Source organism: Microtus ochrogaster, linkage group LG5, assembly GCF_000317375.1.
Source record: "Microtus ochrogaster isolate Prairie Vole_2 linkage group LG5, MicOch1.0, whole genome shotgun sequence".
Taxonomy (NCBI): domain Eukaryota; kingdom Metazoa; phylum Chordata; class Mammalia; order Rodentia; family Cricetidae; genus Microtus; species Microtus ochrogaster.
Window position 1 is genome coordinate 17,830,023 of NC_022031.1, and position 15,007 is coordinate 17,845,029.

General features: G+C 47.7%; 2 protein-coding genes across 4 annotated transcripts in view; one reads left to right on the forward strand and one right to left on the reverse strand.

The window, feature by feature from the left end:
• Positions 1 to 810: 810 nt before the first annotated feature.
• Positions 811 to 2,893, forward strand: Crh (corticotropin releasing hormone). The gene is made up of 2 exons (XM_005361896.2): positions 811 to 1,106; positions 1,803 to 2,893. Exon 2 carries the CDS (start codon positions 1,817 to 1,819, stop codon positions 2,378 to 2,380), a length of 564 nt encoding a protein of 187 aa, XP_005361953.1. The 5' UTR covers positions 811 to 1,106; positions 1,803 to 1,816; the 3' UTR covers positions 2,381 to 2,893.
• Positions 2,894 to 4,901: 2,008 nt separating this feature from the next.
• Trim55 (tripartite motif containing 55) overlaps positions 4,902 to 15,007 on the reverse strand; it is a 34,725-nt gene continuing 24,619 nt past the window's right edge. For all 3 annotated transcript variants that reach the window (XM_005361899.2, XM_005361898.2, XM_005361897.2), the window contains one exon: positions 4,902 to 5,024. In XM_005361899.2, coding sequence (XP_005361956.1) covers positions 4,902 to 5,024 — 123 coding nt within the window. The remainder of the gene's footprint in view (positions 5,025 to 15,007) is intronic.

Here is a 15,007-nt window from a genome sequence, read left to right on the forward strand (position 1 = left end):
CACATGAGTTAGAATGGATGCCTCCCTCCGTGGGTTTGTAGTATAGACTCGGAATATATTGTTAAATGCCTACAGGTCTCTGTGATCTTCTGAGGGAAACTGAAAAGGCCTGATTAACTTTAGACTCTGAGAGGAACCCCACCGAAGGCCTGAGATTGTCCTGAACCTGAGGTCTTTATTAGAATCTGCGTTTAGGCCCTTCGACATTGAAATAGCTCTTTCCTCATCAAGACAAACACTGAGCTGGGTTTCACAAAAGAACTTATTGGTCTTGTCTTCAGCTCCGTGATTCCTTTATCTGCCCTTGGGAGGACTGAGTGGTTAAAAGCTAAAACCTGGTTGACTTTGCACCAATGTCCCCCTAGTTCTTCATTCTCCTCCAGGCAGGAAGATGGTGGGACCATAGTAAAGATGTTATTTCACATACTGAGATGTTTCTTGAGAGGACAGCCTAACAAAACAGTTAGGTGGGGGCTGTGGAGCATCAGGGGATGTCCAGGTCTCCCCTCTTAATAGTACCTATTTTCCTGGTAGCACTGTACTGATGGGCCTCTCTCCCCACCTCTTCTCTCCTTTCCCAGTCCACGTCTCTTTTCCGGTATTTATCTGGCCTATCATAGTAAGAGGTCAGTATGTTTCCCACACTTGGATAATCTCATTCAAGAATTTTTGTCAATGGACAAGTCATAAGAAGCCCTTCCATTTTAGGGCTCGTTGACGTCACCAAGGAGGCGATAAATATCTGTTGATATAATTGGATGTGAGATTCAGTGTTGAAATAGCAGAACTCTGTCCCTCGCTCCTTGGCAGGGCCCTATGATTTATGCAGGAGCAGAGGCAGCACGCAATCGAGCTGTCAAGAGAGCGTCAGCTTATTAGGCAAACGCTGCGGGCTTTCTGAAGAGGGTCGACGTTATAAAATCTCACTCCAGCCTCTGGTGTTGAGAAACTCAGAGCCCAAGTACATTGAGAGGCTGAAGGGGAAGGCAAGAGGCAACAGAAAGGGAGAAGAGAAAGGCAAAGAGGAAGAGATCCCGCAAGAGGCGTCCTGGGAGAGGTCCCACTGCAGAGGCAGCAGCCCGTCTCACCTGCCAAGGGAGGAGAAGGTAGGCAGCGCCTAGACGGGCGGGCGGGCTGGCGCCGCCAACTTTGTACTGCCTGAGCTTCTGTGGTGAGCCCCGGAGCCAGCTGCCCCTGTGCGGGAGTGCCCGTGTCTGTGCATGTATGTGTGTGTGTGTCTCCAACTGTGCCTTAAAATTCCAATGGCAGTGGTGATGTGGCAAAAAGCAAAGTTAGACGGCTGCTCATCTTTATCCACTCAATTTGCCACTTACCGCTCACAGTTTGTGTAAAGAATGGCTCCCCCACCACGTCCCACGTCCATCCCGACCCCCAAGCAAAGGGAGTAAGGGCAGGGATGGAGACACGGAGGAGGCCGTTTTCAATTTGGGAAAAAAAGGCTGTCCGAAAGGGGGCGATCAGGGCGGGCGATAGCTTAAACCTGTGGCATTTCTTCGGGCTCAGGGAAGTCCGTCTTGGGAATACGTTTGGGAGATCCTTAGGAAGAGGAGGCAGGGGCTGTCCTTTCTAGGTATTCAAAGACGGGTCACCTGCTGGCTAGCAGAGGAGCCTTGCGGACGCCTAGCTTCAGCACCGCGGACAGCGCCACCAAAGACCAGCGCCGGGCTTGTGTGGGGGTGTCAGGAAGCCTGGGTGCAACTCCTAGCTGAGCTAAACTCTAACCAGTCTTCCTTCTCTTCCCCACCTTCTCTCCTCCGCCCTCCCCCACCTCCGTGCCGCAGCAAGCGCCCCTAACATGCGGCTGCGGCTGCTGGTGTCCGTGGGCATCCTGTTGATGGCTCTGTCGCCCAGCCCTCCGTGCAGGGCTCTGCTGAGCAGGGGACCTGTCCCCGGCGCCCCGCGGTCCCCTCAGCCCCTGAATTTCCTGCAGCCAGAGCAGCCCCAGCAGCCTCAGCCCATTCTGATCCGCATGGGAGAAGAATACTTCCTCCGCCTGGGGAACCTCAACAGAAGCCCCGCTGCTCGGCTGTCGCCCGACTCCTCGCCCCTCTCCGCGGGTCGCGGCAGCCGCCCCTCGCACGACCAGGCAGCGGCTAACTTTTTCCGCGTGTTGCTGCAGCAGCTGCAGACGCCTCAGCGCTCGCTCGACAGCCGCTCAGGGCCGGCGGAGCGCGGCGCAGAGGATACCCTCGGTGGACACCAGGGGGCGCTGGAGAGGGAGAGGCGGTCCGAGGAGCCGCCCATCTCTCTGGATCTCACCTTCCACCTTCTGCGCGAAGTCTTGGAAATGGCCAGGGCAGAGCAGTTAGCGCAACAAGCTCACAGCAACAGGAAACTGATGGAGATCATTGGGAAATGAAATGGTGCGTTTGACCAAAACGATTCTGTATTTAGCACACCAGTAAAAATTAAACAATTAAAACTCAGTATTCTGTACCATATCGCAGCTCTGATATCATTTCTTTATTTTTATATAGCTTGAAGCATAGACTATGTACAGGGAGAGAGCCTATACACCCCTTAATTAGCATGCACAAAGTGTATTCGTATGCAGTAGCAAAACAGCGTTATTGAATTGCCCGTGCTTAGCATCCATGTGCAAATAGCGTCTTTGCAGCTGTATCTTACAGAAAAGGTGGACCCAAGGGAGAAAGCTTTGTGAGAAGCATGTGGAAGGCGCCCATTGTTTTTGTTTGGGGTCACAGCAGAAGAGAATTCATTCTCGAGGGGTGGCCAGGACGAAATGTGTAAGCTCTTTGAATCAACTTTTTCTTGTAAACGTTTCACTAATAAAACATCTTTCCAATCCTTGGTCAATTTGGTTGTGTAAGAGAATGTTGAATATTTATATTTTTAATAAAATCTGCAAAGGTTATTGTGATTTTGTTTTTCCTCTTCAGTGTGTCTAAAGAAATGGCCCCAGCACAAGAAAATAAAACCACAACAACCTCCCCTCCCCATCTCCTACATTTTTCTCCTGAAAACACCAACATCTGTACAGTAGCTCACGCAGACCTTCTGACTATCCTGGGCTCATCCATGTCCTCGGGTTTCTCTTCAGAGACCGAATTAAATAATTTTAGAGGTTCCTCTGGCCTCTGAAACGTGATAATTTTGCAACTGGAATATCAGTCATAGTGGAAATTAACATGCAAACACAATTAGTGAGTGGGGGAGAGGGTGTGGGCCGGCAGGCGCGCAGCATGGCAAATGTGTCGCCTTCAGAGGACCACTAGCAGGAGTTAGCTCGCTCCTACCTACCGTGTGAGTCCTGGGGACTGAGCTCAGGTCTCCAGGCCCAGAGGCAAATTCCTTTCCCCACTGAACTACCTCGCCAGCATGAGCTAGGACAAACTTAATAACGCAAACACTTCAAGTAACTGTTGTGATCCAGCTGCCCTCACTCCCACTGACTGACAAGGGAACTTCCTTGTGGTCTGTAATTGACAAGGATGTTTGTGTTCTTTCTGGCCAGCGGGTCTCCACAGAAGCAGTAGAGGTATAAAAGGTTGCTGGGCAAAATAAAGGTTGCTGTTCTTCCACCTGAAGAGAAGCCTCTGTGTCTCAATCCCGGCACCCCTTGCTAGTCTCAGCTATCCAGGCTGCATTGGCTGCAGCAATAACTAAATATATTTGCTGAAAGGGACACTTGGGAAATTTTTCTTAAAAGGAACATTTTGATTTTTAATAAACCACACAAATACCCTTCATATTTGTCCCTATTGCAGTCCTAAAAACTGTGACTTGTAGGACTTCGTTATTTGCACATAAAATTAAACAGCACATCTAATTAGTTTGACAATATACTTGCCTCTAGTCGTTTAGTTACAGTTTTAAAATGTTCAGTCCCATGATAAATACTTTAAAATTAATTTATATGCATGAAGATGGTGCTTCTCTTGAGGACCTTGAATTATGCTTTTCTAATGAGTTAATAATATAATATGAGTAATTGAATAAAGCATAGGAGACCAAGGTTTTTAAAAACAGCATTTATTTAAGAGTTCACTTAAAGTTATACTTATGTGAGGAAGGCATCACAGTGATAGATAGATAGATAGATAGATAGATAGATAGATAGATAGATAGATAGATAGATTAGATGATAGACAGGAGGAGAATTGTGTATATCTTTAAATACATGCAGCTGTTCCACAGTTTATCAACTTGCTGCTACGATGGGCACATAAGAAAGTAGATAGTTCCTCCCAAAAGTCTTCAATTGAAATGTCTGATGTATGACTATAAGATTATGAGATATGTGATTAAAATTAGAAAAATGTCAAAAGAGATACCCTAACCGTTGGCCTTCTGAACTACAGAAGTGTGGCCAAATTCAGAGACTACTTCTGGCTGCACATTCAGTGACGTCTGTAGAAACGAGGAGCCTTCTTCCTAGCCTTGGTCAGCAACCTCTCTCCTGCCGAGATTTGGATAAATCGGTCAGTTCTGAACTGACACTGAATGTCACCAACAAGCTACAATGCTAAGGGAAAAAACACGACTGTGCTAAAAATAACAAGAAGCCATGCCCACGGGAGACGAGAGTGCAGTGCCCACTTTGTTAACACTTGCCACTTAAAGCTGACGTGCACACATGTACCACACCTACACAACCTTCAGAATGATGCCCACATAATAAAGGATTTGCATAAGATCAAGTTTCTTTATACCAGTGTTTTCTGCAATTTTGTTCTGAGCATATGCATTTTCTCAGCAAGTTAGATAAGTCATCTGGAATTAAAGGTTTATTATTTTCTCTCAGAAATCCTGTCCGGAGGTGCCATTCATACGAGTCACGGTGAATTTCACCCAGAAGTTCCCCGCGGCCTGGTGCGCATCTCACCCGGGCCGCCAGGGGGCAGCAGCCAGAATATATATCATTCATTCAGGGAATTCAACCAGGAGAAGGAGAAGACGTGGCGAGCTGGCTCAGAATCAGCCCCACCCCCACTGCCCGAGGCTGATGCCTGTCCCTGGAGAGAAGGGGCCTCAAATCCAATCTGCAAAAGAAGAAAATGCGTTTGAGAGAGGGTTGGGAGCAGACCTTTGGGGAGTTGGACCAGTCACCGCTCTATTGAGGAGAGAGGACGATAATAATAATTATAGGAAGCATAATTATTATTATGACGGAAAGCAAGCTGAGGTTATCTTAGGCATGGTCAAGAGCCATGGAAGTGATTCACACTCATGATTCAAAGGGAAGAGCAATAACGCATGCAGTGGAAGGAAACTCTTGATGGGAGGGGCCAGGACGCCCTGCTTGTTTTCCCAAGTGCAGCTGCGCATAACTTACTGACCAGACAGTCTCGTTCATAGAAACAGGTACCTAGGTTTACAAAAATCTGCAGAGCTGCTTAAAATCTTTCTGGATTTCTACCTCATAGCTCTGTGCTTTCTCGGCATAGGTAAGGCTTGAGTTCATCACCAATGTTATAAAAGACAGAGAGAGGGCAGGGGAAGGAAGAGAGAGAGGAGGAGGGAGGGGGGAAAGAGGAGGGGAGAGCCCTAATTTAAATGATGTTGCTATATCACAACACTGCAGGATGTATTCATATTCATATACTCTCTCCACTACTGAAGTTCGACGTTCCCACCAGATTCCACTCACGCACCACCTGAGGGGGCATTCTTCCTAAATACACAACCATTAGTGAGTTCACTGTTGTGTGACACCAGTGCTCTTGCACACATACTAATATGGCGGCAATATCAGCAAGCCATACTGTCTAAAAGAATCATACACGGGGATGCCGCTGATGAAAACATTATTATGCATACAGTCATAAGTTTATCTATCCCTTCAGCTTTGCATACACCCCACCCCAGCTTTGCAAGGCTGAAGGGTTAATCTTGAGCAAATCCGGCAGGGAATTTCCCTAGGCATTAAAATCTGATAATGTTCATACAAAACCAAATCTAACATCAAAACTTCTAAAAACGGTAATTTCATTAAATATCTGCCTGACATGGGCTATAAATTTGAATTAACTGACCAACTTGGTCTTACAAATGAACTTCTTGTTGTTTTGCGCTTTTAAAGTAACAGCTTAATGGAACAACAGAGACGCGTATAAAAGGACTTGCAATTCGATTGTGTTCACTCCGGCTATAGAGGTACCATGGTGAATCTGGCTCTGCCCAGGGAAAATGGTCAACTGTGTCCCCACGCTTCTCTGGTAAACTCCGTAGTACTGAGATGCCAAAGGCTTTGAAGCAACGAGGGAGCACACGCAGTCAGTGCAGAAGCCCAGGGGTGGGGGTGCAGCTACAACGCCATACAGAGCAGAGCTTTGGTGAGTATAAATATATTGTTGCTATGGATAAAGATCCCCTGATACTGAGGTGGAGCTAGGTGTGGTGGCGCGGTGAAGGCAGGAGGTCAGCAGTTCAAGGTCATCTTCAGGTACGCGGTGAGTTAAGGTTAGTCTGGGCTACTTGAGATTCTGACTCAAAAAGAAAGAGAAACTGAGGTGGAGTAAGACATTAGTTTCAGAGTCCCGTTGCTGATTATGCTAGACTTTCTCTTGCCCGGCAGAGCAGTCTAACCCTGATGCTAAGCCAAGGCAGCTCAGCCAAGCGCTGGAGGGCAAGACATTGCTTCTTCTGATCATTTGGGATGAGACAGCAGGGCACTCTGCCTGGACGCTGTGTCTTTGCTTTGAAGGCAGTGCCCACTCCGGAGAGGCAATTTCTATGACAGCTGGGGAAGAGCTAGCAGGGGTCACTAATAGGGCCAGCTATTTCCTCTAGAGGATTACCATGTTTAGACAGAGGTGGGTGGCTGGCATGCTGTTGGGGGTTGCTCTTGGAATTTGCTGCCTTATAAAAGCTTTCCTAGGCAAAGTAAAAGTATTAAAATCTACTTGCTGTTTAAATTTTGAGCTGTTGATACTGATAGCTGTCAAAACCGGTTTGCCACTCCTGTACCCACCATAGTTCCTGGCACCCCCAATATGAAGTGATATTCTCTCTTTCAGAGAAGAAAATGACAGAGAAGGGGTGAGAGCCGAGATTATCCGGAATATCTTCAATGCTCATGCCAACTCCTTAAGCTGGGGATTTACCAACAATCTCTGCAGGAAAACCCTGGGGCACTTGACTGAGATTTGAGTCTCAGATGCCATTTTTAGCATCAGGTGTTACCTTGACATACCCTCAGTTAAGGAACTGCCTACATCTGATTGGCTGGTGGGCATATCTATGGGACATTTTCTTATCACTCATTGCTGTGTGCGACCTGGTCCACTGGTGGTGGTCCTATTCCTAGGTAGACAGATAGAGGCTGTTGTCTTAGTTAGGGTTTCTATTGCCATGACTAAGGCAACTCTTATAAAGAAAACATTTAATTGAGGGTGGCTCGTTTACAGTTTCAGTCCGTTGTCATTGTGGTGGGGAGTACCGAGGTATGCAGGCAGATGCGGTGCTGCGGCGGGAAGTCCTACATCTTCCAGGCGACAGGAAATTGACTGACTCACTGGGTGCCACTCCAGCCATAGAAAACCTCAAAAGCCACCACCACAGTGGCACACTTCCTCCAACAAGGCCATACCCAATCCAACAAAGCCATACCTCCTAATAGTGCTACTCTCTATGAGATTATGGGGGCCAATTCCATTCAAACTACCACAGCCGTGTAAGAGAAATAGCTGAGCCAAGTAGTAAGCAGCATCTTCTATGATTCCTGCTTCAGGTTCCTGCCTCCCTCTCCAGCTTTGGCTTCCCTGGAGGCTGGCCTATAATTTTTAAGCCGAACAAAACCTTCCCCCTGCAAGTTGCTTTTGGTCAGTGTCTGACTACAGTGGCAGAGAAGCAGACTAGGACACCAGACCAACTGCTTCCTAGCTATATGACGTGGACATATAGCTTAACCGCACTGGGCACCGCCCTGGGCACTGTTGTGGGCTTAGCGCTCTCTTCTGAGAAATACAAATGAGATCCTAGATCACGAGGATTGAATAAGGTAACATACATGAAACACTTTGCACACACCTGCTCTCTAGCCAGACAGTCCTCCCTCCTGTACCTCCCTCTATCCCCTCTTCTTCCTTACTACAGTGAAGAGGCTCCTCTGTCACACAGAATGACCTGGGGGCTCTTTCTGCTGAAATTATAGAGCATCAGGAACCTCCAGGGAGGAAAAAACAATCGTATGGTAATTGTACCTTCCCAGAACCAGAGGCGATTTCTACGACAGGACTCTTTTGGCGTGTGGTGATCATGGTCCTCTATGATGCTCTTCCATACATCTCTAGTGGTCCAAGTCTCTATATTATTATCTCAGGAGGGAGAGAAACCACCGCACAGCAAACAGAAAGCATAGATTCTTCCTGCAGTCTTCCTTTGAAATGGAATCCTTTGCTCTGGGCTCTCTCAAACATGTGTTGGCAAGATAGAGGAGAACAAAGGGTTAACTGCAGCTAGTTTTGATCTGTGTGAGGAGGGAAGCAAGCCCCACATTGATTCTAGGTTCTAACATTTTCCTTAGGAGGCTGGGGTGCATAATCTCCACTGTCACCTTGGCTGCATTCCGAGTTGCCGAGGAGATGCACCAGTACATGCCTCATGCCCATGCGGGCCTCTCCACAGCGGCTTCAACGTGGACTCAAGACCAACTCCGAAGGTGGACAGCATTTCTGGGGTGTGGGCCCAGACTGAACAAAAGCAGGGAAAGGAGGAAGCTGCTGAATGCCCGCACACACCCACCTCTCTGTTGCCCGACTGAGGCTACAATGTGACCAGCTGCCTTGTGCCAGGAAAAGCACTGACACTGTGGCCAAACCATGCAGCCACCATTTGACATGTGCTCGAAGACCACCGGACTACAGATCATTGGACAAATACAAACTTCCATCATGAAAAGAAACCAGGAAGTGGAACAAAGAGGCAGACTTGATTTCATCTCAGTTATGAATGAAGTTTGTCAGAATTCACATACACAGGCGGCAGGAGGAAATGAAGGACTTTTCCTCTATGGTCTCCTTAGGTGAGCTTGACCGAGCGTTCTGTCTATTGTAAGACAAGACTCTCAAAGCACAGGCTGCTCTCTTTCCCTTTGGTCCTGTTTCCTTGTTGCTATCAAATATCCTTTGAGAAAGGGTAAGTGAATGCCTGCAAACAGCACTAGGTCTTGTCTCACCCCGCTGGGAGCAGGGTGAGGTGAGGAGCTCCCACCTAGAGACATGTGCTATGCAGTCATCATCCTATACGTCACAGGTGACCCCCCATGTCACCTTCTTGCTGATGGGGATTAAGGAACATGCATCCTGCCAGAGGCTGGTGGGCAGCCGACTTTCAGCAGGTCAGCTCCAGGTCATGGACGGTGTGCAGTAGCTGAAGAAAAACATGAACTAGTTGCAAACGTCAAAAAAATCAGGAGCAAAGGTACAAAGAGATAGCAACTGTCCATCGCGGGTGGGAAAGTGAAATGGTGTCGTCATACAGAGCGCAGTGGAGTGGAGACTCACGAAATTAAACATGGGCCAGCAGGACGGTTCAGAGGGTAAAAGTATCTGTGATCAAGCCTGCTTATCTCAGTTTGATTCTCCTGGACCTACATGCTGGAAGGAGAGAGCTGACTCCCACAAGTTTTCCTGACCTACACACGCATCGTTTGACAGGTCCTCTCCTGAAGTAAATGAAAGAAAAAATATTTTTAAAATCAAACAGATTCCAGGAGGCCCAGCAATTTCACACCTGTGTATATGCTCAGAAGAGCTGAAGGAAAGAACCTGCACAGAGTTTCATAGCACGTCAGAGCAGCCAAGAAGTAGACGCAATCGTAGTGTGCCTCCCTGCAGAAGGGGATAAATCAGGATGCCATGGACATCCAATGAATACTACTCAGCTTAAGAAAGTAAGGGACTTCTACAGAAACTGGTTCACAGAAACGGAGGGTGGTTGCCAGGGCCTGGGGCCAGGGGAGGCAGGATTGAAATTTTTTGTTTGATGGGTATAACATTTTATTCCTGTAAGATAAAAACTGTCCAGGATTAGTTACAAAATATGAATATAGTTATCATTTCTGCCGTGGACAGTAAGAAACGGCGATGATGGTAAATTTTATGCCCCCCTCCCTCCCCCGTCGCCCTGACACAACCCTTTCTCAGAAGTGACTTGATGTGAAAATCTGCACTTAGAAGTTCCGTGCGCAACCATGAGATGTGCTTGTGTGATCTGCGGGGGAAGCCGAGCAGCTCCGCACCTTGGGCGGGGTGTGTTCCATCCTATAAGTGTCTAGTGCGGACTTCCTCACCTTGCCACCCTGACCCTGCTGCAGTGCTAGCGTGAGCAGCGCCTGTCGTGCGGTTTGCACAGTAGCTGTGCTTGGAACTGAGGACAGGGGACTATATTTCATATTTACGCGTCTGCCAACGTGTCTGTCATCTGGGCCTATTTCGTCACTTAGACGGTTTTGTTGAGAACACTTGTAGAGGGTTTTGTTTTGAGTGGGGACGGAGTTGGCACCCAGGGCCTCATTGCACACACTAAACATCAGCTCCGCCACTGGTCTATACCCACAACCCCTGCTCACAGCTCTTGTTAGGTTATTTTCTGTAGGAAATTGTTTCAAAAAAGTAAAAATACTCAGTGTAGCTTTTAGATTGATCTCTATGTTTGATGTGATGAATTAAGGCCCGGGGGGAGTCAGAGTGAATCTGTGGCAAGATTCTTGACACTGAAACTGTTGTCGACTCGAGAGCAGATCAGCATCCCCTCCCCCCAGGTGCAGATCATGGAGTCTAACTCGGTGTAGCATGTAAGAGCATGCACATGGCTGGCTTACGGGGTTATGTCAGCAGCCCACGTGACCTAATGCACCTGCCTCATGCTCTGTTGGAGAAATAAAACTGAACAGGTGCTGTCCTGGCTTTCGCTTGGGCACAAGTGTCTGAAGCTACACCTAGGAGGGACATTCTTTTAAGCTGGCCCAAAGTGGAGAAGTGAACTCATTGCCACCAGCCATGAGTAACCCCAGCTGCCTGGCAGCCTCTCGGGGTGTGCATAGCATTCCCCGAGCCACTCCTGAGGTGCCCGGTTACAGTTTACCATAGCTGGGTTCTGCTCTTCAGGTGAGCAGACGGACTGCAATGGAGACATTTGTGAATGGTGATGACTTAATGTGCACCCACCAGACAACCTGCTTCTTAGGGATTCCAGGATCTTACGGCGAGAGATCGATGATGCCAGGCCAGTGAAGGGATTGCTGGAGTGTGTGTGGGGGGGTGGATCCAAGTGCCCACACTCAGGCTGCCACATCCCCGTGTCTGAGAGCTGCAGTGGGTGCCAGTGAGAAATTCAACCTGACAGAGTCTGGATGCTGCTGTGTGTTAAATGCCACTCTTTTTAGGTCACTTCAAAAGAACCCTTGCCTGGATATAATGAAGTCCGCTTGTTTTGAGGAACGTGGATAGGAAGAATAAGGCTTGAGGTTTCCCAAAGTGAAGCCGTCCAATATTTATCCTGTACCTGCTATAGGCTGGATAGAGAATCAAGGCCAGTGTTTGAAACAGATGTGAGCAGAAATCCTGAGTATCCAGAATGCTTTCTCAAAAAGAAGAAGCCCAAGCCTTGGTCAGCTTAGCATTTGTAGCTTAAGTGTTACACAGTCGGAGTGGGAAGACAGGACAGCCCGGGTCCTTGGCCAGCTCATCGTGAAAGCAACCGGAGTGTGGCTGAGTGGCTCTGAGCCTTGGAAACATCGCAGGCACACCTTTCCCAAGCACATGGGCATTCCTGCTTTGAACAAAGCAAGCAGCATCCGTTGTCTGAAGCCCAGAGCTCTGAAACGTGTATCCAGTCTTCATGGACGCTAGTGGAGAAAAAACAGGGATTCTCCAAACAGGCCAGGGAGGCACACACTCACTCAAGAACATCTCTAAGTGATAACGTGATGGGGGCTTCCTTGTGAGTGGATCCTCCGTGGGAAGCAAAGGCCAGAGCAGCATCCTCAGGAGCAGCAGACGGCATCACTTTTACTCCCTTCCTCAACCCTGAGGAGGAGGCTGGAGTGTGTCCTGCTTTGCCTGTGTCAGACAGGGTTCCTATGACAGGGTCAGAGCGAACAGCAGATGATCTGTGTTGATGTGAAGCCAGCCTTCTTCCCTGGTATGGGTCTGACAGCTGGAAGGGCTTCATGTTTGTGCTCGTTCATACTGAGAAGAAGCCACAACTTTTCACACAAGGGCTTCTCTACATTATGCTAAACAAATGGATCAAATATGAGATTCAAGATAGGGCGAACTCAACAATGGAAGACAGGAGTGTCTTAGTTTAAACACAACTCAAGGATTGGATCACTCTCATTTGCAATGAACCGAAGAGAGGGCCTAGAAATGACCCCTTGGTGCTTTGCAAAGCTATGTAACCAATCAGGATGGTGAGTCAAAGCAGGGGGTCTCTTAGTCCTGTGGCTCCCAATGAGCAGAGACTCATCCGCTCTTCTTAAATCCTAGTGGAGCCTCCGTGGCACCACACACCACACTCTGAGGTGAAGGGCGAAGACAAACGCAGGGAGCACCAAAATGCTCTGTGATCCGGAGTAAGTCCTCAGGTTCCTCATCTCTGTGCAGAGCTGGTGTGGAGATTAAGCTAAAGATTGTCTGTGGAAGACTCTGTTCATGAGATGAAGCTGTGCGCACATGTTACCTGGCCCACCACGAGCCTTGGAGTCTGGGGTGTATTTACACAGTGTTCCTCTTCATGGGAATCACTGAGATACACAAATGAAGACAAAATAACAGGCAGGAAGCAGGTCTAGAAGGGGTCTGAGGCTAAACTGGAACAGCACACTACTGAAAAGTATAAGACACAGACTCAACCATCTCTATCTTAACAGCTCCCCTAGAACCCTCGCAACTGCCCAGCTCACCTAGTGCCCTCCCCAGTGCCCACTCACAAAACCTGGGGAAATGAATTCAGGACATGGCTGCAAACAGTTTACATAGTATTTGACTTTTTTAAAAATGGATGTATTCATTTTATTTCTCCATTAAAGTGACATTTACTATTTGAGCCTGTGAAAGAGAACCTGTAATTTCAGGATTGGTTTGTGTATTTGACCTTTCAGTAAAACAAGCAAATTGGTAATAATTAGAATGTCACTTTCTCAGCAGAAGGGGGAAAAAGTACAAAAATAAGTGGAGTTGCAGTGTTGTGAGACAGCAATGCAAAAGCAGTGGTAATGGGATGGTCTCACTGAAACTTGCTTGCTGTGGAAAACCTCAATCCCCCTTACAGGGATTTTACATAAAAGTGTCTGCATCTCCCCATCACATCCCATAGCTGCTAGGATGACTAAATCCCGACAATGCTACCCAGCAAGCAGAGGCCACTCCTGAGCAGCACCGGTTGTCACTTTCCACCTTGCGGTGGGAAACCCAACACAAGCACGCCCGCAGAACAGTGACATGTAAGCTTGCGTCTTGTAAAACGCACAGCAATCGATCTCAGCAGGGGCTTCTGCTTGAAAATAACTTGATACCCTGAGTCACTCAATTAAGTTTAGGGAACATGGCTGAATTTTCATTCACTTCTGCTTGCTTTGGAAAATTAAAGAGATCGTTTCAAAGAGCGCAAGACATAGAGTCACACTCAAGGGAAATCATGTTCTTGGTCTCCTGTCTATGTTTTCTTGCTTTCTTTATTTTTTAAATGTAATGACTACCTTGTGAAATGAATCTCAAATATAGACGCTTCCTGGCCCTCTTGCCGCCTGCTTTTCTTACCTCAGCCTCCAGTGGCAGTTGGAGGGATGTTTACTATGAAGCCAGGGCGGATGGGTTAGTCTCAAAGATCATTGTATAAACATGATTTCATCTCTTCACATGCAGCACTGGGTGGAGATACAGAGCTTTGCGCTGGCTGACAGCCTTGGGACTTCGGCCTGTTGCTCACCCTGGCCTGGGAAAATGGGAACGTTGGGCGGTGCGCTACTCGACAGGGGTGTAGCTCTGGAAACAGAGTTGCTCTGAGCGCCTAAGAAATAAGGACTAGCTGCAGGCACAGCCTTCTGCTTAGCTTTCTACCCTTTGCAGTTCTTACTCTCTTCCTCCTTCCAGGCCCTTTTCATATTATTTCCTTTTTTTCTCTTCTTTTATCAGGTTAATTATTTTTTTTTTCTTCTGGGAACATCTCTATAGCGTGTACATTTTTTAGATTCTGAATGATAGGTAAAGCAGTCAGCTATGAGTTGCATTTCCTTGCTGACTCTTTCCCATTGCTTCTGACTGTAATAAGTCACTGTAATAAGTCACTAACCTGTGCACAACCCCCTCCTCCATGAGAGTGATGATCCTTAAGGTAGGGAGAACCCACACTGCTACTGAGACAATGATATGAAAGAACCGGAGATACAGAGCAGACCACATCTTCTTTAAGTCCTTCTCAGCCGACAGGCCATCTAGTGCTTGAAGTCACCCACCTACAACACAGTTGCCCCTGTGGTTCTATGGCAAACCTCAGTGTATGCACGTGAAATGATGCTCAACAAAACTAATTGTCAAGAACTTGTGAATTAGACCAGAAGGAAGATCACACATATGCATTAGAATGGCTAAAATGCAAAGGATGATGCACTGCCCATCAGCTAACAGGGAGAGGAGAGGAGCTGGCACACCTCCATTCTTAGTGGAAGCACAAGACCAATAGACAACAGTTTCTGGTGAAGTTAGCCACACAACAACCATACAACCGAACAATTCCATTTCTAGGTACTCACTCAGAATTACTTAAGGAACAACCTCGGGCATACGTGTGCCATGAACATGCTCAGAGAGAGATATTAGCTGATAAATCAGCTGAAATCAAAACTCAAAGCAGAGCCCTGCAAAATGGATCACTAGACCAAGAAGTTTGGCTCAGGTGCTCAAGTCTCTCAACCATCCTGACACATGCTGCCCTCGGTCCTGTGCTGCCCTCGGCCCTGCGCATGGCTGAGGGAAGAAGGGAAGCTAGGTGTGCTGGACCCAGGCCAGGAAGTTTTCCC

What these genes read in the sequence shown, in the direction of transcription:
- Crh (XM_005361896.2), top strand. Translation starts at nt 1,817, where the DNA reads ATGCGGCTGCGGCTGCTGGTGTCCGTGGGCATCCTGTTGATGGCTCTG.